General features: G+C 44.4%; 1 protein-coding gene across 7 annotated transcripts in view; it reads right to left on the bottom strand.

Annotated features, from left to right (window-relative positions):
• The window catches only part of ULK1 (unc-51 like autophagy activating kinase 1), an 84,638-nt gene that overhangs the window by 39,868 nt on the left and 22,133 nt on the right, over positions 1-22,637 (bottom strand). For all 7 annotated transcript variants that reach the window (XM_074921489.1, XM_074921492.1, XM_074921493.1 and 4 more), the window contains exons 7-11: positions 19,396-19,569; positions 17,569-17,642; positions 14,718-14,819; positions 6,687-6,745; positions 2,661-2,743 (exon numbers count right to left, since the gene is read on the bottom strand). In XM_074921489.1, coding sequence (XP_074777590.1) covers positions 2,661-2,743; positions 6,687-6,745; positions 14,718-14,819; positions 17,569-17,642; positions 19,396-19,569 — 492 coding nt within the window. The remainder of the gene's footprint in view (positions 1-2,660; positions 2,744-6,686; positions 6,746-14,717; positions 14,820-17,568; positions 17,643-19,395; positions 19,570-22,637) is intronic.

Here is a 22,637-nt window from a genome sequence, read left to right as displayed (position 1 = left end):
CAGCTTATGGGGTACTAAAAAGGTTTATCAGACTCCATTTCTGACAGCAGAGAAACAGGAACCTCAAAGATACTTTCTTTTGAAATGCACAGTAGCATGTTAGAAGAGGTAAAGATCCACAGCCCAGATAGAAGATCTGCCGGGAATAATGCTGAGAGGTGCTTATATCCAAGCTAGTCTGTCAGCAGCTTCAACAACTCCCTTCTCAAAAGGCTTGTTTTCTCACTTCTGCACCCTAGTAACCAGTCCTTTACATTCAGCAGTGGATAATTATGATCAGCCTCAGTTAATCCACATGCTTGCTTCACCCAGGTGACACTGTCTCCAGAAAGTCTTTTCTGGTATCTCTAATCCAAAAAAATAACAGAGGCTGCAAAACAATTTCTCATCAACTTGCATATGCTGCCAAGCAGGAAACAATCCATCTGAGCAGATAAACAACAAAAAACCAACGGAAAACCAGCTCCCAAAAGACAGAAATACCAAACCCTTTTACCCCAAGTCTGACTAAAAAGCAGTATCCTGAAAACACACAGCAATGCACTTTATTTTTAGGTAAAAAAAAGTAATGTCTGTGTAAAAAGCAGAAAGCTCTATGACCTGCTGTGATACTGTCTGATACTTAATACAAATCTGTGTGTGGGCTTTGGCCCTGTAGCCTTGTTTCAGGAAAACCACTTGAGCAGGCTTGCCCAGCACCAAACCTTATTCCAACTCAGATGCTGAGGAGAAAACCTACCCCTTCCACCAGCAGCACTGGTCCATGGAAGCAAAGCTGCTCCCTGCTGTTCTCCTCTGCACTTGGAGGAGACACACCACCAGGATCAACTTTATTGGTGAGAGAGAGTATTCATATCCTGATTTTTACCTGAGACAGGTCTAGACTATCTTTGTCCAAGGGGAAGGGAGAGGTGGGGGGACAGGGAAAGACCACAGAGTTGCATTTAGATGAACTGGTCCTTTCAGGGGTTCTAGGAAAGTTTCCACCTCTGCCTGCTTTCCTCTAGGGCATGGCTTCACAAGAGGTTCTTCAGACCTTTTGGCTCACACAGACACATCTGGAAGAGGATATCAAAGCCAGAACTGTCTGGCACAAAGGAAATCTTCATGCCAGCCAAGTCAGGAGACATAGGTCTACAGGGAGAGCCAAGAGACTGCCAGCTTGAGCCCTGATGAGAACCCAAGGCATCCTTTCACAGAAACCTGGAGGAAGGGTCTGCAAGCAGCTACAGTCTCCTGGCCCAGGTTATTACTGCAGACACTGAGAAACCAAGGGTACTGACTGAACTGTTCATTAAATGGGTGCAGCTTGCAGCTTTGGGAAGGAACTACAACAGAGAAAGACACGATGCAAAAGATACATGTTCCTCCTGATAGCATGCTTAACACAACAGAAGTTCAGAGATATTATAAAAGCAGGAGTCAGGAAAGGGAGTCCAAGTAAGAAGCTGTATTGGGTTTGTGTGGCAAGGTTTTGGTATGGGGGAGATGACAGGGCTGGCTTCTGTGAGAAGCTGCTGGAAGCTTCCCCCATGTCCAATGGAGCCAATGCCAAGCAGCTCCAAGATGGACCCACCACAGGACAAGGCCAAGCCCATCAGTGACCTCTGGGATAATGTATTTAAAAAGGGGGAAAAAAAAGCTGTGCAACAGCAATTTTAGCTGGAGAGAAGAATATGTGAGGGCAACAACTCTGCAGACACCGAGATTAGAGAAGTAGGAGGGCAGGAGGTGCTCCAGGTGCCTGAGCAGAGACTCCCCTGCAGCCCATGGGGCAGCCCATGGTGAGGCAGCTGTGCCCTGCACCCAGGGAGGCCACGGGGGAGCAGAGACCCACCTGCAGCCTGGGGAGGATCCCATGTTGGAGGAGGGGGGTGCCTGAAGGAGGCTGTGACCCCGTGGGAAGCCTGCACTAGAGGAGGTTCCTGGCAGGACCTGTGGACCCATGGAGAGAGGAGCCTACGCTGGAGCAGGTTTGCTGGCAGGTGACCCCATGGGGGACCTACGCTGGAGCAGTCTGTTCCTGAAGGACTGCACACTGTGGGGAACCCACGCTGGAGCAGTTCATGAAGAGCTGCAGCCCATGGGAAGGACTCAGGTTGGAGAAGTTTGTGGAGCAGGGGAGGAGTGTGGAGAGTCCTCCCCCTGAAGAGGAAGAAGAGGCACAGAATGTGTGATGAACTGACTGCAACCCCCATTCCCCATCCCCCTGCATTGCTGGAGGGAGGAGGTAAAGAAAATCAGGAGTAAAGGTAAGCCTGAGAAGAAACGAGGGGTGCAGGGAAGGTGTTTTTAAGATTTGGTTTTATTTCTCATTAGCCTACTCTGATTTGATGAGTAAAAAATTAATTTAATTTTGTCCCCAAGTCAAGTCTGTTTTGTCCGTGATGGTAATCAGCAAGGGGTCAACCCACCACAGAAACATTTGCCAAAGGTGTGACAAATCTCTGGGTTTATAAAACGGTACTGGAATCAGCACTGACCTTTCCAGCACATAATACTAAAACCCCCAAGATTATGCAGTCTTCCAGGCACAGGTGAAATCCAGGTGTCTAGATGCTTCTCTTACCACCAGCCAAAAGTACAGAGGTTTGTACAGTGCCATGGCACAAAAGAAGACCCAGACAGGCAGTATAACTTAAACTGGAAAGAAATCTTACCAAAGTCCATGCGGTCCTTATAATTACGCTGCAAAAGGCCCAGCAGCAGCTGCCTCAGGTGGCTTGATGTCTCCCTGGGGATGCTAGGATTGAAAACAAAAGCAAAATAAGAGAGACTTGCAGTCTACTTAAACTGCTTTTACATATTCAGGAAGGCAACCTGCAAATGCAAACTCACTTTGTGCCTGCTGGGCTAGGAACATAAGAGGAGCTCACTGGAGAGAAGCTGAACAGACACATCTCTATTTGCATCTCTGCTTGGATTTTACTCCCCATTGTCATTGTTAAGGCTACAGCTAATCTAGTTTTAGTGGCCTCTCCCATGAGTGCCCGCAGATCGTTCCCTTCCACAGTGATGCCAATGTCATCCCTCTGGTTCTCAGTTAAATCATTCAACATGCAATATTTTGCACATAAATAAAATCTCTGCTACTTGCTCTAAAGGGAATAAGTAGGTCATTAAAATGAAGCAGTTACCAAGGGGAAGCTTCCAATTAAGACACTGGTGGTGAAATGTATCACCAATTACTACCATTTTATTAAGGCATTTGTTTTTCAGTGCAGCTTATATAAGACTAGCGAGTAACCTTTGTCTATTTGCTTCCTTGATATACAGCATTTATTAATCAAAGGCCACTAAGATGGTAAGCAACTGCCACCCGAGCAAGCTAAAATTAGTGCCGCTATTACCCCACTTCCCAGTATAAATAGGAAGAAAAAACTCTTTTCAATGGCCATTTCAGCACACACGAGCTAGTAAATCATTGCACTCTCCCTCACCCCACAAGCAGATGGGGAGAGGCCAGGGCAGGTCTTCACAACCCCAGTAGATTGCAAAAAGCAGGGAATAAAGGAACGGATTAAGGCAGGGAAAGCAGAGTTCAGCTCTTGCATAAGTGGATTCAGCTCTGCTGACTTTTCTCTGCTACCAGAAGGATTCTTCAGGGCTGTAGCAGCCAGGCCCTGCCTGCACCAGAGCAGAGCTCTCCACATTAAGCGTAGGTGGCTCCAACTCCTTTCAGTATTGCCTCTGTTTATCACGGCTGTGCCCAGCATGGCCCCCACGGTCTGCCAGGCTTTCCCCTCTCCCCATGCATGGGTCAGCTAAGGTAACTGCATGTGTGCTCAGCACAGTAATTTTAACCGTGTGGAGCCCCAGCCTGCTCAGTAGCACAGCACGTGGCTTGCTTGGGCAGGGCTCCGCTTTGCTGGGCTGGCATCACTCACCGTCCCGAAGCCAAGTCAGACTGATGCTGGGAGAAACAACCCTTCTGACACCATTTCCACCAACTCTACCCCTGTCAGAGGCAGGGTTTAAAAAAAAAAAACACAAACAAACAAAAAAAAAAAACAAACAAAAAAAAAACCAACAAAAAAAAGGAGAAGCTAGGACAAAAATAGCAGGGGGAAGAGGTGCTAGCTAGCACTAACAGACTCCTGTTCAGTGAAATTAGAGATGTGAAGCAAGGTATGTATTTATAGGTTTCAGCACTACCCAGTTCTTTTTCTGTGAATCCCTATGCCTCACTGCTGCAGGCATTTGAGCCCAGCAATTCCTAGAACAGAGAAAGATGGCAAGCATCCCTCATCCTTGTTTGTACTGGAGGAGTTGCTTTTCCACCCCTGACACCAGAATGGTTTACGTGCATCTTCCCAGGCCAACAAAGGAGGAGGTCACCAGAACTCTGAAGGGATGCAGTTAAACTGAGACTCAGTTTGAGCCAAGTAGAAACACCCTGTTGTCAAAAAAGGTGTGCCTTAGAAGCACACTGAGTAACAGAATAACCTGAGATACCACAGCTAGCAGGGTCTCCTGAAAAATACATTAGTGCTGGAGACATGCAGTCCTCCAGCATTATTGTCATAATTTATTTATCCATGACACACAAAGCTCTCATCCAAAACGAGTCCATTTCCCAGCCACGACTTTAGCTTTTGTATGGTTTTAAAGCCAAGGAACAGGCAGGTAAAGTGGCAGACCTCAGATGTCACAACACAGACTGAAGACAGTGCAGATTAACAGCCTGTTTGCCTGCTCTTATCTCTCATGTCTAAAACGTCAAGCTCTGCTACACTACAGTATTATTTTCCAAGGCCATCTTTTTAAGTACAAGCAACAAAACTCCTTCCCCCCATGATCTAGAATGTACTTTGCCATGCAAAGCAGCACAATGAATGTTAGCTATTTAGATCAGTGCTATTAAAACTGTGAGGCCTTTGGGCTTTCTCCTGCTGACATGGGCTCCCCACCTCAGAATGGCATTTCACCTGTCAGCAACAGCATCAGCCCGGCAGGCAGAGACTGCTGGGGAGCACTGAACAAGCTTTTCTTTCCCACCCCTTGCCCAAGCCAAAACACAGCGTTTTCCATGGCGATGCTGGCAAGGTGGGTGCCAGCCTGCCTAGCCCCAAGGAGAATGAAACCAAATCCTGGCACTGCTGCCCTCCGAGGAGGTCGTCTCTGGAGTGGTTTCATGTTTCATCCTGTGTTGGCAGGGATGGCAGAGGCAGTTTATTCATGTTTGCTCAGGAAATAGCACAGATTGCAGCTCATGTTAAAGTGACAAACTGACTTTGAAAAGCAGGGGATCGGCATTTACACAAAGGCCACTTCAGAGCTGACTTCTATGGTGAAAAAAACAATGGGCTTAAATCTAAATTTTGGAGTAATTTGGTAGCTAAAAAATGGAGATAAGTGGAAATGGTAAATGCAGACTGTGTAAAGGACTCACAACAAGGGAGAAGGACTAATCCCTACAAGAACAGACATGCTCTCCTCTTACAGCTGAGTTTCAATTCTCCCCTTGCCTGCCTCCTACTGCATGCCCCATGAGACAAAGCAGCGGCAGGGCATCAACACAAAGGATTCATATCTCCTAGTAAGAGGGACTACCTCAAAGTTGAGCAGCCATGCTTTGGGCTGTATAGGAGAAACAGAAGCTCTACTTCCTGCCCAGACTATGTGGCTCCAACTATGCAGCAGTGTTTTTGCTTTCAATTGTTCTGTTTAGGTGTTTTACTCTATCATGCCCTCTGGTTCAATCCAGGAGAGTATGCAGATGCCCCACATCTAATCCTGGTAGAAATTCATCCCTTCACCCCAAATGAAAAAATGAAGTACTTAAATAGAAAGTAAATGCATAGCAGAAGTCATTGATAAGAGCTCTAGCTCCTGACAGTTCCTTCTGCTATCTCTTGGAGCTGTCTAAACTAATAAGGAAAAAAAAATCCATACACAGAAACTCGGTGAGCTTCCTGCATATGTAGCTCCATTAGCAGCTCTGCCAAATGGATGCTAACTTTCTGGTTAAAAGGGGCTTTCCAATTTTTGCAAGTATAATGTGGAACTACAGTCCTGTCTCTATACCAGGCTGATGTTTTCAGAGAATGCACAAGGTTCTGGTTTTAAGAGCTCAGACATCAAAAGGAAAGACCACAGCAACAAAACCAAAATACACTGACAAATCACAGCACTGAGCAGCTAGGTTAACATATACCCTGGTAGGAAAAAAGCAGTTATCTTCCCCTTGGAAACTGCAGCAGTGTCCATTTCCCTCGAGGTTATAATATTTCCTCCTATTAGCAGGATGGACACAAGCAGTTGCTGCTTTGACACGTGAGAAATGGGAATGTGATCTGCAGTCAGGTAAGGCAGGTTACAGGAGCGAACTGCAGTTTGGCTGCTCACATGAGTCAAGAACTGCCATCATTTACTCTCAAGGCTCCCAGCCTCAGGGAAGCCACATGTGGGACAGAACCTCTAGCTGGCTCTTGAAATCACTAAGGATTCCGAATTTCTGCAACGTAAGGGAGAAGTAGTATCTGCAAGAGAACACCAACTCCGGCAATCTGCTGCTGTCTGACTTTCCCCGGGCCACAACACTTCTGGTTTAAGGAATGGGGGAAGGCAGGGGGCCAAATATTTTACAGTCACCTCCCTGAGTGACAAGCCAGGAGCATGTGAGGACAGGTGTAAATACAGAGTAAACAAACGCATATGAACAGCAACACTGGAAAAATGCTTACTTAGGCATCAGCATCTTGTTTTTCTCATAGAAGAGGCGAAGATCTTGTGGGCTGCTGGCCTGTGGAGGAGAAAGAAAACCAGTGCATGAAGCAGTTGACAGTGCAGGAAAGGGATTAACATTTCCATTTCACAGTTACTCTTAAGAGCAGAGAGGCACTTTTCAACTGCTGAACCAGCACAGATAGTAAGAACCTGCAGCTTGCTTTAGACTGAAAACCCAGCGCTGTGCCAGTGAAAATACAGTATTTCAGCCCACTGCCTTTTTGTCCCTGACCTGGTTCTGTCCTGCTCTCCGCTCTCAAGAGCTGAGCTTCACTGCAGAGAGCTCTGATGCTCAGGTCTGAGCTGGCCTAATAGCCTCACCCAGGAGACTAAATAATTGCAGACGTGAGGAGTCCCAAATGATGAATGGCAGATCCCGCTGAGAACACGGATTACTGCTGCAGGGCATTTAGAAAAGGGGCAGAGAGCCTGTTGATGGGCAAGGGATCTGTGAAGAGACCAGGAACATGGGGAAAGAGCAACTGAATTAGGATTTTCTACTTAAATTCCAGGAAACCAGAAAGTCTCAAGCCACAGCTCCTACTTGTGCGGTAATATACACAACTGCTGGGGATGTTGACAACAAGAGTCCAAATTCTGAGACACGGGATTAAAAAAAAAAAAAAAAAAGGGCTAGGCACAACAGGAGGTTTACAGCTCAGGTTAAAAATAAAATCACCAGTATGGAAGCGCAGACACATAAAAAAATCTCCTAATGTCATTTCTCCATTTGTTTTTATGCAATGAATAATACAGGCCAGTGAATTAACTCCAGTGTCTCAAGCTTTTCTGCTTAGGCAAAGTCTCTTTATTAAAGGCAGAGCAGGCTGGCTGGCGTGACAGACATGAAGACTTATAAACAGGGAAGGAAGATCAGAGAGATTCATCTGCAATCAATTATTGGTGCAGCAGCGTGTGTAGGAAAGTGTGAACGAGGAGGCAACAGGCAGCTTCTCCCGATGTTCAGGGCAGGCTCAAAAACCCTCCAGCCTTCCACCTACTTCCATTTCTAAATTAGAAGCATTTAAGGTCAATTAAGATGCTTAAAACGGCAAATCAGACAAGCCAATCTGCAGATGGCCATCAAAATACCACTAACACAGCATGGCTGGAAAAGCAGCCACATAAGATATTGTTTCAACATCACCTGCTCCATCTGGCTGAAGATGAAAATTAAGGATAACAGAGCTCAGCACAAAACCTCAAGAGGAACCAAAGGGAAAGTCTCAAAAGTTGCTAATAGATTCACATAGTACTCATCAGGACAGTATTTCTTGCATAGTCTTAGCAACTCAAGCTTCACAGCTCTCTTATCAATTTGTATCTGTAAGAGCTACTGGATCCCTAAAAGAAGGAAATCAGATTTCCTGGTTCTCTTTTCTGCAATAACATATCCTCTGCTGTTCACAGACACAGCAGGGACCCAAACAGGAGGTGCAAAAATACTCTCTTCACCAGCCACTAAAATGAATGTTATTTAGCAAAGCACCTTGATGCCAAACTGCATCAAAATTTCCAATCACTGCCACTCCATTTCATTTGTTTCAGCAAAACTCAGTTTTACCCCTTTCCCTTTGCAGATCTTGCCCTGTAATTAGGTTCTTAATATCTGGCAAACTTCAATGAGGCAAGTGTACACACCACACCAAATGGCTTGGCCACAACGCTCTGCGTGATAAAAAATATGCCTGACAGACCTAATGTACAAGGAGGAACAGAACTCCACTGCAGGGAAGCAGAGTGCTTGCTCACATCAGAGAGATACAAGCCTTGGCTGTTTGCTCTGTTCATTTCCTGTGGCAACAACTCAATTGTTTCACAAACACAATGAAGCTCTGATCTATTTCAAACACTGTTTTGTCAGAAATTTTCCTGGCAATAAAGACAGAGTATATTAAAAGCAGCACACATGCAAAGCCCAGTTCATTAGAGAGGGTTTCTAAGCACTAGCTTGGATAGAAAGAAAATCCTCAATACAGTTCCCCTCCTCTTCGTACAAATTAGAGAGATACCCCTGCAGGGATAATGTTTCTCCACGTTCTGCTGTCTCAGTGCAATGCCCACTTGATCTGTAAGGACCATACCCAGGGTGTCAGGCTCCCACCCACCCAGACCACACTTCCTCACCAGGGCTGTCCCCAAGAGCCCACAGTTCAACGCTGGTCTCCGATATAGGTAGCTGCCTGCTGGGGAATAGAGTCACTTCAGGGAGCGGCCAGCACAGACAACTGTGGATCACCACTGATTTGGTAAAACCACCCACATCTTCACATAACTTCATTATTACACTGAGTCACACAGTTCCGCTCCTAGCAGCAGGTTCCCAGGTTTGCAGTTAACATGCCCACTGCTCTCCTGCTGTTAGCATCCATTTCATAAAGCACTGGTACCTTCAGATACTTTGCTCACCTCTTCTGTTAATAAATAGGGCTTCTCTGAGATTCACAGGGGGAAAAAATGCAGACCTGTTTGTAAGACAGTAAAAATGCTATTTGAATTCCTTCTTCTAGGAAGCTAAGGACTTAATTTGAAATCTGCCTTCCAGGCAGATACATCCTACCCAAGAAAACCACCAGAAAAAACACATTTTAGGCACCTAACAACTAGACCATTCAGGTACACAGACCCAGCTACTACCTGTAGGGTATCATCCATCTGTCAGAAACAGCGATGCAGAATGGACAGCTCAGTTTTCCCCAGGAACAGGAGACACACAGACAGGCCAATTCATGCCCTTGCTCCCCCTCTCATGTTACTATGGAGCAGCTGCATTAGTGTAACTGCCTCTGTTTTTGTCTGTCCTTTCTATATATAAAGACAATCGGACAAATTCAATCCCGCCACTCCATTACTTTGTCCTGAGCAGCAGTGGAAATATGTTGAGCCAACAAAGGCATTCAGCATAACCCTGCCAAATGCCATTCAGCACTGGCTGCCTGCAAGTGAATTGCACACGAAAAGCACGCAGGGCGGTGTTTCCAAAAGCACTCAGCACTGGATTTGTTGTGCTTGGGCAAAGGCTGGATGCAAAACCCCAGTGCTCAGTCAGAAGAGGGCAAGAGGACATTCACACCCTTGGTGAACAGCACTGTCTACTCAACACCTCGCAACAGGTGTATGGTATCTGCTCTGTTCTTTGAATCCTTTCCTTTGGGATTCATGGGGATCTGGAGGTGCAGACAGGGCATTCAGATATGTTGGGGAAAGAAATAAGTAATGTTTCTAACTCAGTAGTTTTAGGGAAACGCTTGAAAACCTGCTGCAAATACCTTCTGCTTGTGCAGTCTTAACAGTCACTATTTTAAGACTCCCAAAACTAAGTGGCTGACATTGGGGGAACCTGAAAGCACAAGGACTAGAAACAAACAAACAAAAAACCTTAAATATTTTTCTTTAGCTGTCCATGGATGTTTTCCTCTCTACTCCCAACAGAGCAGGGACACACAAACACTGGTGCAAAAGCCAATGGCTGACAGCCTACAGCAACAAATCAGTCACTGCACCCAGTCCCAGCAGAATAACCTACCACTGCCAGCAATACCTGTTCCCACTGACACAGGACAGTCCAGAGGAACAGCTCTGGGAACTGAAGAGCAGCCTGCCTAACAAATAAACCACGAGTTCAAATTCTGGGTATAAAATCCTCCCTCCCCTAGTTTTCCTCAAGGCCCATTTCACAACATAGCAGTTATTGTAAGTGATACATAATCCTGGTACTTATGCAGGCAGAATTAACCCAGAAATAAAACAGTGGACTTGGTACACCAGGCTTAGAAATTAATTTTTCACCTACCAGCTCACTGGGACAAGAACATACACAGGCAGGTTAACTCTTTCAGAGCTGCCAGACCAGGCAGCAAAACTTGCATTACCTCTGTCTCTCATCACTTCCCTAGTCCCTGGCTCACTCTCCCACAGACACAGCACACGACGTCCACAAAGCAGCTAGAAGATTCATGCACAGGCTCAGAAAGCAGACAACCAGGTTTCATGATCCTTAGCAGGACTGTCCAAACAGACCCGTGCCACTGCCAGGGACAGCTCTGACACAAAGTGCATGTGCCTGGCAGTGTGTCTGCTTACCAAGAGCTGCCCAGTTTTTAAAAGTGGTAACACAACAGAAACCACAAGGAACATCAGTGTGATTCCTCCCTCACAAAAGAAAAAAAAAAAAAAAAAAAAGAGGTACTTTAATACTAATCATATTTAAAACACCATCTGACAAGGACTACATTGGTTTTGGAAGATATTTTAAACCTTGTGTAAATCTTTTTCTTCTCTGCCTCCAGTTTTGCTTCTGGTTGTCACTTGTCTACACAGCCTGCACTACCTCATGGTGGGTACTGGGTCCTAGTCTTTTCAGCTCAGGTAAGGACAAGAGAAAACCACTGCACTTCTCAGTACTGGTCAGCAAGACCAGGAAACACACTGTTCAAGTCCTGTCCTCAGCAACAGAAATGAAGAGATGCAAGTGCAGACCACTTATTAAGCAAGGCAAATTAACAACTGCACATTAATACAGTGCTCAGCAAATCTGTTTATAAGGATTATGAATCTCATTAATCTCATCCCTATGGCAGTCTCACTGTTTTGTTTATGGGCATGTTAAATACAAAAAGCTCCTTAAGACAGCTTCACCAGCCACCCTACCAACTGTTCACATCTGAGCATCAGCAGCTTCTTTCTTGTGTGCAGTGAGGCAGGGAAGGGACAGGAATGGCCCTGGGAAGTTGCCTTGGGTGACCCAGCTACAGTTAAAATTAACTTTGAGACAGCTAGAAATCACATTCAGTCACAAACACACATCTCTGTCTTGATTAACAAACACTTTCTGGATTGACAGATGCCTCACCCTTTCCACACATTTGATCTTTTCTTCATCTAACCCAGCCCCCCAAAGCCCCACTTTTTTTTTTTAGATGGCTCATTCCTCCTCACTACAGATAACACTGGAGTCCTTTTGGTTTGCATCCTCATGAAAGTGCTTAACTGGCTCATGCAGTGAACAGCTAAAGCACCCAAATGCAGCATGTTTCATGCCACTGTTCTCCAGATTCCCATGGAATCTCAGACAGAGGCGAGGGGCTGTCCTTACCAGCTAGTAAGGGAAGGCACAGTGAGGATTTACCCAAACAGGTTAACGCCAGAAATTCAGTTCCTGGCTGCCCTGTATGACTGGGTCTGCTGCTGGTACTATGTGGAATCAGCCTTTTAACTCCCCACCCATTTGCAGATGTCCCTCCCAAAAGGACTCCTTCCTACTCATGGTCTCCCCATCACCTCTGTCCACTACCCCTCTCTTTTCCTAAAAGCCCTGTAGACAATAGCTCCTCGCCTGCTCAATGACCATCAGCAGATTCTTGTAACTGTTGTCAGTCATGTCAACAAAGAAATAAAGCCTGTTAACCTTTAACTAGCTTTCCAACATCTGCCCTAGACAGGCTTCTTTCACCTGAAACTTGCAGCTAGAAGGCAATTTGTGACACACATGGTCAAAACAAATAGATGATGCACAGAAAACCATCTGGGTTGAGCTCTTCTCTCTCTCTGATCAAACAAATCCACAGCTGCTACTGCAGTAACAAATGGGGCCTGGCATTTTGCTTCAAAATACAAACCCCAAAAGAGGAAAGGGCATGGGAAAAAAAAAAAAAAAAAGAGAAACAAATGCCCCCCATCCCTGGCCCAACAGATGTTGGATGTATACAGGAAAGAGAAGTTATCCAGTCAGGTAAGCACAAAGCAAGGATCAGGACCTGTTGGGCAGGGAACAAAATATCCCTTCATTGCCTCCCACAAGGCAGGGTGTTGCCATGCCTCAACTAGAGGGACACAGGCATACAGGACTGCTCTCACCTCTGCGTGGGCCTGAGGACACACATATAGGCAGAAAGCTGATGGTTTTTGGACCACCTGCCCTTTCAAAACCTTGCCTGAGATGAATGAAGCTGACTGGTATTCAGTGTTCTTTCCTGTGAAAAATCTTCACTATGAGAACAAATGTTTTCAGAAGAACATTTCTGTGACATGCTTCAGTGACCAATGATAAAAGCCACCTAATTCTTTTCAAAGAAATCAGATGCCCCAAGGCTGTGTGTGAGCTACTAAGCAAAGAATACCTATGATAAAGTCACCACATTAAATAACTAAATCATTTGGATGAGTACAATTATCAAGGTGCCTTTTAGAGACTAAAAGGCACCAAGAAACTAAAAGACTAGAGACTAAAAGGCACCAGGTTACAAGACAGAACGAGTGCAAGGCTTTCCTATGCATGCAGAGACAAAGCTTGCTTTCTCCACCCCAAGATTCTTTTCTTAATGCACAAATACTTATTTTCTTTTATCCTAACAGTCATTTTCTCTTCTCAAAGATACCAACACTGACAGCAAGTGGATGCAGCCAGTAAACAGGAGCCACTCAGGAGTTTCAGTGTATTTTTTAGGGCTGTTTACAAAAAAAGAAATATGCAAAGGAAATGAAGTCTTGCTCTAAATACACAGCAAGCTGGTGGACAGAATATAAAGCACTGGAATGGAAGATTTTTACAGCAGCAGGGAAGAAGTTACCCTGAAGGAGAAAACTCGTTTTGGCTCTAGACAAAACCAAAACATACCATTAGTTTACTTCTGTATTTGCCCACTCTTTCCTGCAAGAGATTATGAATTCACTTTATCCTTCCTGCTGATGTAACTGCATAAACATTCAAGGTCTTGTGTGAAAATCTGAAGAGCTGTGGAACTAAACCTCAGAAAGTCCTGCAGTTAATAAAATTTGCCTTATTACACAAGCATAGATTTTCTCCCCGCAACTGACTTTGGTTGGTTGTTTTGGGTTTGTTTTTGGTTTTGCTTTTGCTTTTGTTTTTTGTTAAGGAGTCAGGACATGAGAAAAGAGGGCCACAGTTCACATTTGCCCTAACTGATCTAACAGGCTGAAGAGCTGCCATTCAGCTGACACATCAACATGCGAATCTGAGGTCTGGTCTTTTTCCATGGATTAGAGAGGAGGTCTACAGAGCTCATGCATTAGAGAAGCAAAGAAGTATCAGCAGGTCAAGCATCCCTCTGCTACGCTATAAGGCAGCAAGGAAAAAAACCTGGAAAGTACAGTACTTTAAAACTGGTTGCAAGGGAGAGTCAGCAGATCTCATTCAGCATGGAAGAAAAGTAACACACTGTGTGTGGCACGCTAACGATTGGGAACAAGAAAAATGCAGAGTGGAGATGAACTCCACTGTACATAAGATTAAAGTCACATGAAGTAATCCTGACACAACTTGCATACCACTGTGATGAATTCTCCACAATTCAGAAATTCAAAATCAGAGAATGTCTCTCACAAAAGATATGCTCTAGCTCATCCAGAAGTCATGGCATAAATTACAGGGTGGAGTTTTACTGGACTGTGTTATATTTGGAGGGGCTTGGACTTGATGAACATAAACATTTCAGGCTGGAAGAGATTGCTGTGAGATGACAGATAAGATCCTTTTGATAAGATCCTACTTAACTGCTCTAAAAACAAAGTCCATTTAACTGCAAATACACCAGTTACCACCAAATCATCCCAAACATTAACTTGCAATTACAACATTCCTTATTGTCATTCCATATCCAACAGAATTACAGTTATAAATTATACACTGAGTACAGTTGTAAATAGAAACTAAATTTTTAAGTGTGGCTCCGGAAAAAAAATCACTGCTTTCATGATAATTTTCTGAAGATATGACCCTTCCTACAGATTTATAACCAGGAAATACATTTCACTGAGATACAGCCCAGATAAGAATCATATTTTAGTAAAATGTCCAGCATTATAACATATAAGCAGCCCATTGCCAAGTGTTGGACAGCCAGACCTCCATGAGACTGGGTCTACAGGAGTTAATGTTGTAGATGATGGAAGTCTTAGAGTAATCAGATTAAAAGGAAAAAAAAAAATTTAAAAAAGAGAATCCAAAATATTAGATCTAAGCAACTCACCTGAAAAGGAGCCTTTCCTGTCAAACACTGATAAATGATGGTTCCTATACTCCAGAGGTCAGCTTTGGCATCGTAGTGTTGAGACATAATAACTTCTGGTGCCTTTTTGGGGAGAAAACAGAAAGGTGTTTTATAAAACAAGATGTAGCTTGTTTTTTGGGGGGCTTTTTGTTTGGGTTTTTTTTTTTTTTCACCTACCAGAAACAAACAGGAGTCACTATTATACTTTAAAAACCCCTGAGCTAGATTCCCCAATAACCATGGAAGATTTGCTCCCAAGACGACTGTAACACTACCTTGAAAGGGCCAATTCCTTAAGTGTGAGAAGCAGATACTTTTGCTCAGTCACACAAAAAATACCAGATGCTGTTCTGCTACACTGGGCAAACTCAGCACTCTCCCTTCTCAGTGTACCATTTTCTGCTGAATCCTCCTGCGCTCAGAAGCTGCCTCACTGAAATCGCATGGACAGATCTTCTAAACCAAAGCAAGTAACAGGCAAATGATCAGAAAAGCAAAGGCTCACACTGCACAGGTAAGCTTCGGCCTCCATCCTGATCTGCACTGCTTATGCGCTTTCCTCATTTAGCTTAAGATAGGAGCATATTAATTATGCTCCAGAGCCTTCTGCCAAGGTCACAGTTTGGGTTCAAAGGCAGATCTGTGTGTTTCAGTCCAAGAGACTGAGCCCTGCTGTGCCTCAGACTCTGGTTTCTAATCTCACACCATGCCCTCAGTTGCTCCCTCTCGGGCTTGTTCCAAAAGCTGGAGATGGTGCAAGTACACAAAGCCCTGTGGCTCAGGAGCAGCGTGCCTTAGGAGAGGCAGCAGAAGAGGAGGGACAGAAAGTCAGGCTGGTTAATCCCACGTGTTTATAACAACAGATTTCATCACAGTGGTGCCAGCATGGAACAAGATCAATTCTGTAGCTGTTGGAAGTAAAGGCCACATGAAACAGAAAAAAATGGCAGCAAACAAGTTGTGGAGAGGAGCTCAGTCTGTCCATAAGGGAAGCAGGCATAGCACCAAACAAAGCCAAGGAAGCAGGACAAGAACTGCACAAGGCGGTTTGAAGTCCCTTGTGACATGGATCGTATCAGAGTTCAGACAGAAAGCTCATTCTGGTGGGAGTAAAATACCTTTCTTTTTGAAAGGAGCAAAATGAAAGGGAGCAGCAATGGGCTACGAGCCACAGCAGGGACTAAGGGTCTGCCTTGCCAGCAGATGTTCCTATGGCCAACATACAAGATCCACAATAGCAGTAGGGACAGACTTCAAACACCCCCTAAATCCCAAGTGAACCCCCACACCCCATCTTCCTTCAAATCCATCAGTAAAAGAAGAACATGAAAAATTCTGAGATTCCCTGTAAGGTGCAGAGTTGTTTAAAATTAAAAAATAAAAGAGAAAAATGTCATCATTAGCTTCCTCCAGCCTTTTCAAAAAAAATAAGCTGGGTGTTTTCATTTACTTTCACAAGAGACTCCAAAAGGAAAAAGTATCACTAAAAGTAGACAATTCAGGAAACTCTTGCAGGAGAAAAAAAAATTACATCATCTTCACATATTGCACAGTTCAAATAAACACACTTCAAAAAAGGAGAGAAGGAAGGTCTGTTTTGCTTGAGTTAGTATGGTGGAACAGACTACCAGACATGCAACCCCTGTGCAGTGCAGCACAGTCCAGAAAGTACAGACAAAACCACTCAGAAACTCAAGAGTGGATTAGATCATGCTCAAAATCAGGTGCCTACTGCCCCCAGGGCACCTGTAAAAAATTCAACCTAAATTGATCCACATCATCTTTTTACTTTGAGCTCAGACAACCACATCCCCAGGAACTATTACATGGCTGGCTTTGACATTTTTATTTCTGGCCTGGTTTTGTCATTTTTAATTTCACTGACTTGACATGACACCAAGATCTTGACTGCTGCCACAAGCACAAACAAGAGATCACCTCCTTATATCCTGGTCCCAGAGTGGAAAGTACGAAGGGGGTGAAAGGGATCAGCGTGGTTTTTAAACACAACTGTTTCACAAGCTAAGAAATCATCCTGGAAGCAGCTGGTTTGGTGAAAGAACTAGAGGGGGGCAGTGAGGGCAGGTTAGGGAGCAGGAATGCACAGAAATTGAAAATAGAAGCAGGTGAGATCCATTTAAACCCATCTGCTGAGTTGTACAGCAAAGCATACTCACGAGTAAGTTAGCCAGAATGGCAAAATCTCTGCCTGCACAGGTCTATAGATCTGAAGGGATTCTGCAAGACCAAAATGCTAAAAGGAGATTTTACAAAATTGCTGTTAAACAGGGACCTTGCTCCTGATGCTGTGGCCTTAGAAAAAACAACTGCAATGCCTGAGGTGACAGCAGGTTTGTGGAATCACTCTGTCTCAAAAGGGCTTGCTGAATTTACAGATTTACTGAGGCTCCTCTCCAAGGAACCAACACCTCAAATATAGACAGATGTGTGAAATACCACCCCAGCTCTCACTCTTTTGTTACTGCTTTGCACTCAGCAGAGGAAACAGATTTCATTTCCCGGTGCCTCCAGTGGAGAAGTCCTGATCCCCTCTGGAAGATGCAGTTTCAGGGAACAGACAGCAATAAACACTCCATTTTGTTCAGTTTTATTTATCCACAGCTCACCTGAAAGTGAGATGACAGCACAGGCACCTGTTGTTCAACATTACCAGCAGCTAGAACTTTATGAAGTCTCCCTGTGTAATAGCTGGTTTGCAACAAGTAAATAAAATTTCACCTTTGGGGCAAAGACTAGCAAAAAACAAAGCCTTGCTTCTGGTGGGCAAGGTAAGAGCAATACAGAAAAACCTGTAGGAAAACACACTTACCATATACATTGGTGAACCACACAATGTTGCTGCCATCATGTTATTCTGCAGATATCGGGCAAACCCAAAGTCAGCTACAAAGAGAAAAAGAGGTAGATCAGGATCAGACACCAGTTCTAGAAAGCCTGCACCTTCTTCAGTTGATTCCCTCTACTTTCCTTTCACTTCCCATGATTCTTCACAGCAAGTGAAGTACCTCATCTTAAAAAGACTTTGATAGCTCTCCTCTCAAGCAGCAACGTCCTAGTGCTAGTTATTAATGCACACTACAGACACTATAGAAGGACAGACCAAGCCACAAAAACAGTATTCAGAAGAACAAACTCCCACCCATTTTTCAGCAATCAACAGTCACTTCTTCCTGTATCCATTTGCCTGCACTCCAAAATGTCAGCTGCTGGAAGTTGGTAAAGCTCTCTTGACTTTGATGAAAGTGTGCCAGTTCATGCTAGCTAGTTCATCTGCTGCAATCCCAACTTTAATTTGGGGAACTGAAAGCTCCCCTCCACTGAAAAGATCACAATGTAACAGCCATCCACTACTTCCCACCACCCGCCTTTCTAGACCAGACCTACTGAAAACAGTCTTGCTCTGTTCCTTTAGAGGAGTTTCAGCTAACCCCAGCACAAGGGCAGAAAGCTGAGCCATAGTTCACCTGGTGGCTAGAAAAGCCAGGGACAGGGAATACCAAGATGAATTACCTCTGCAGGTTACTCAGCATCTGATCATATGATACTTGGAGGTTCTCTCAAGGTTACCATATATATCAAGCTAGGAGACTGACACAGCTGTTTACACTGTCATCTGTCACTAACGGACTGATACAGCTAGCTATTCCCTGGACCATGTACTTCTCAAGGAAGCAGGAGGGAGAGGATGCAGGGTACCTCACACCCAAGAGCAACTGTGCCCACAGCTCTTCTGCCCGTTTGCGGCTCCCAGTCACTTCCACCTTCTAGATAACTTTGCACTTTACAAAAATGCATCAGCCAAATGGGCAGCAGTGTTCAAAACTTTTCCACTGGACGTCATTTCTCAGCAGAATGGAAATATTAACACTTCCTCCACTTCACAGTGTTCAGGCAAGGAACAGTTTTGAATAATTGGTGTCACCTTCAGCTCATGAACTGCAATATAATCAAAGGTCCACAGGTGAGGGTGACATCAGCCAGCACTCATTTCTGAGGGACCACAGGGGATATGTGTACTCTGTAACTGGATTTCTGGAGCATTTGTCTCAACTACCGGTCCATCTGTGCCACTTGCCTAATGTGCAGAAAGTTAATTTTTTCAAGATGCAGCTGAGAAGCCTGCCTCCAATTCAGACTGTGAAACACCTGCTTTTAGGTTCGCCTGACTCCCCCTGTGCTCGCTGAGGTCAACCAGGAGAGCAGCTAATTTCAGGCCTTAAGACACCAACATTTACCTCAATTCTATTAAAAGCTGAAAACAAAAAAGTCACAACAGCTGCTAAATTTCTTGGTAAGCCTGGAGACTACAAGCCAATTAGAGCAGGCTAGTATCTGCTTGTACCAAGGGAGGCACCATTCAGCTTGGAAATGGAGGGAGGCCTGCCCAAGTTCTTTCATGTGAGCCTGTGTCCTGGCAGAGCAGAAAGCTCTTGCTGCTACTGCTTGGAGCCAACTAATGGTTATGCCTAGCAGAGGAACTAAGTGAGGAAGATGAAAAACATTAGAACATTTTAAAAAGTGCAACAATTCTTTCCTCCCCCTAGACAGTTCCCCAAAGGAAGATTGAGGCTTGCCACTTATCTGTCACCAAACTCTCCTGAGAGCACTTAGGGTGACATTAATAATGGGGTCTTACCGATCTTTATGCGAATGTTGTTGGGATTTGATTTCCTGCCTCCCGCATAGGAAAGGAGGATGTTCTGTGGTTTCAGGTCCCGATGGATGATGCCTTTGCTGTGCAGCATTTTCATGGCACCCGCTATCTGCTGGAGAAAGAGCCTGATGGTGTCTTCACTAAGTGTCCGCATAGCTAGGGAGGAGGGAAAAAAAAATAACCACAGATTAAAAAATTACAATGCCAGTTCTCTGAAGAGCCCGGAGGGCATAGTCTCCACAGCAATTAGCCATAATTTGACATTTTTACCTCCACATATGGCATTTTTTTTCCACACACTATTTCTGAACGATTCCTACAGGCAACATGGGAGAGTGTTTGCATTTCCAATTTATTCTGTGGTCAGTGCTGTTTGCAGCCCTGAGCCTCTCATGGTGAACTCAGGCCAGCGGTGGGTGCTGAGTTTGGGTTATCAACTGGGTTCAAAAAGTGACTTTTGGTGAGGTTTAGGGCTCCCTTCAACAAGAGCTGCCAGGCAGTTCTAGGCATGCACTAGGCAGGGCCTGTGGCCCAAGGAATGGAAGGGTCACTAACTTTGAGCTTTGGTCCATAAAGCTATATCACAAAGACTGTGTCTAAATCTGGTGCTAAGAGGAAAGGCAGTCAGCATTAAGCTTTATGCCTGCAAGAATCACTAAGGTCTAGGCTAGACCTGGAAAGGGTTGGTAGGTTAAATTCAGTCAGTTAGGGTACATGACCATCAGGAATCTGTAACTTTGGGACAGGAGTCCAAGTCTAGGCCTAACCCTTGTGCATCATCACTTGCTAGACCAAACCATAATTCTAATCCCAAACCTGTGTTGGGATGAACCATGGTCCAATACCTAACAACATACCCCTACAAAACAGCCCTTGCAAACTGTCATTGATATCCTCTATCTTGTATCCATAGGTAGGAAAGAGCAACAAAACCATCTCAAAACGCTTTTATACACAAATAATAATCAAAATCTGCAAATACAGAAGCTCTGAATCGCACTCTCCCAAAATGTGGGCTGTCCAAAAACTGTGGTGTGAAAACTAATATTGAAGGGATTAAAATAATGTTAAAATGATTCTTCTGATCAGAGAGATGCAACATTTGCTCTCATTATTTTAAGAGCTATACATATGAAACTCTTGCCAAAGCTGGGAGCAGCCTGCTGAACAAAACCCAGGATCAACAGTGCTACCAGCCTGCCTCCTTGTCAGTCGCTAAGCAAGTCAGGCTTAAAGAAAGCACCATTCCATTTGAATAAAATAATTTCTTTTGTAAAAGGTCCCTGTAAATTACTTGGGGCTTCATTAGTGTTTTTCCAGCTGTTCTCTAGTAAGACATTAAAACAAGCCGACAGGAGCTTCAAAATGCTATTCTACCTAGTCAGCTAGAAGGGAAGAATTCTTATGAAAACACAGATGAGGTTACACGCAGCTTTAACACAACACAGGAAATTAAAAATCTAACTTTTAAAATATGTGCATGGGAAACAGCAAAGGACACAGATAAGGTAAACAGCACTTAGAATAAAAAATAAACTCCTACCACTCCCAAACCTCACTGTTCTAGAAGGCGACACAAGCAGAGCTGAAATGTCACCATGGCTATCAGCTGGTCCTGGACTTATACACGTGAGAGCAGTGCACATGCATATAGAGTTTCTCTCCCCTCCCTGGGCCTTTTTCCTCATGAACTGGCACTCAGCTGGAACTCATGAGACTCCTCTGCAAGAAGGGGAGATTCTGTGAAGGGATTTCAAGGATACTAAGAGGCAGCTCAGATGCAGGTCTTCCAAACCCACACATACCTCCTGAAAAAAGCACTACCTCATCTTTAATAAGGCCTTCCCTGACCTCCTCCTGAAATCTATCAGTGTACTCAGTCCTGTACCATTAATGGTCCAGCATCTTAGCTGTGCTCAATCTTCTCTTCAACAAAAGGTCTCTGCAATATTTCTGCGATTCCTACTCAAGGAAATGTATTCACGCATGGTTAAAACACCATCTTTAAACAAAACAGCAAGAATTTAAAAGTTTTTTGCCCAATTCAGCTCAGGTGCAGGAAAGGACAAGCTGTCTCATCATCCTCCACACATGAAGCAAGACTTGAAACTTGGCAGTTCTTAACATTATTAAGCTAGAAGGCAATTTCAAACTCCTGGCTAAATACACTCTGCCTCCAGCAGAGAAACTGTTGTTGAGAGCTTTGTTCTGACCTGCAGTCCCAACAGCACACCACATCTTTAAGGTGTTACCCTCTCCTTTATATAATTTGGTAGCTATAAGGCTCACACAGCACTAGCCACCATCCGCCAGCAAACCAGCTAATCCTCCCCAACGTGAATTCTAACTCTTCATACTGAAAACAACAACATTGCTAACAAGATCACAAAAAAAACATTCACCCCAAGAAAACAGGGCCTCTAAACTACTAATTTCTGCAGAATTTAAGCTTTTCTACTTCACAGAAGTCTGTACAAAGCTCTCACCCCTGCATAGGTACTGTTTCCCTGACAGATGCAGAATCTAAGCTGGTGTCTTGAGCTTGCAGACAGACTCCCCCAGTGCAGCTGCTGTGGCATAGTGGAGCTACCATGTTGCAGCACAGCAAAATTAGACACAGGTCTGTTGGATCCTCTAGCAGCATTATATCTTACAAATCCAAGTAGTGCAGTAAGGTGGGACTGTGAAATTGAGACACAGCCCGCAGTAACCTAGAAGTGACAGTCAGTTACTTGGGGACTGTAGGGGCATATCCTTTTACCTTCCTCCATTAACACTGTAACAGAAAAACAAGAGTCCTTGTTTCTGATACTCAGCCCATCAGTCTACTGCATGACAGCAGCAATCTCCAACTGAAGGACAGAGACATAAACACAACTGCACAACTGACCCTTTCAGCAACTTCAGGATATTGGTCTGCAAAAGATCTTTTAGAAGTACAGGAGGGAGAAGATACAGAAGACTCATTCAGTTTAGGTGCCATCAAAAAAAAAAGTGTGGAGAACAAACCAACTCTCTCTCTTTGCTGTCTCCCAAATAGGGAAGTTGCACTAAAAAGGTGGTATTCTCACCTCCACCAGAAAACTGCTGGCAAAACACTAAGCCTGCACTGAAGTCTGGGCATCCCTGTGGATGTCTGTGGTGAGCAACATTCTTGCTGAGAATGCTGTTTCACAAGCCTTACTTTGCCATTACTGAGAAGTAATAATATCCTTGTGTTTATT

This window comes from Athene noctua, chromosome 17 (assembly GCF_965140245.1).
Source record: "Athene noctua chromosome 17, bAthNoc1.hap1.1, whole genome shotgun sequence".
NCBI lineage: Eukaryota > Metazoa > Chordata > Aves > Strigiformes > Strigidae > Athene > Athene noctua.
Note: the sequence above shows the minus strand (reverse complement) of the source record. Positions and strands in the feature narration are given on the sequence as shown.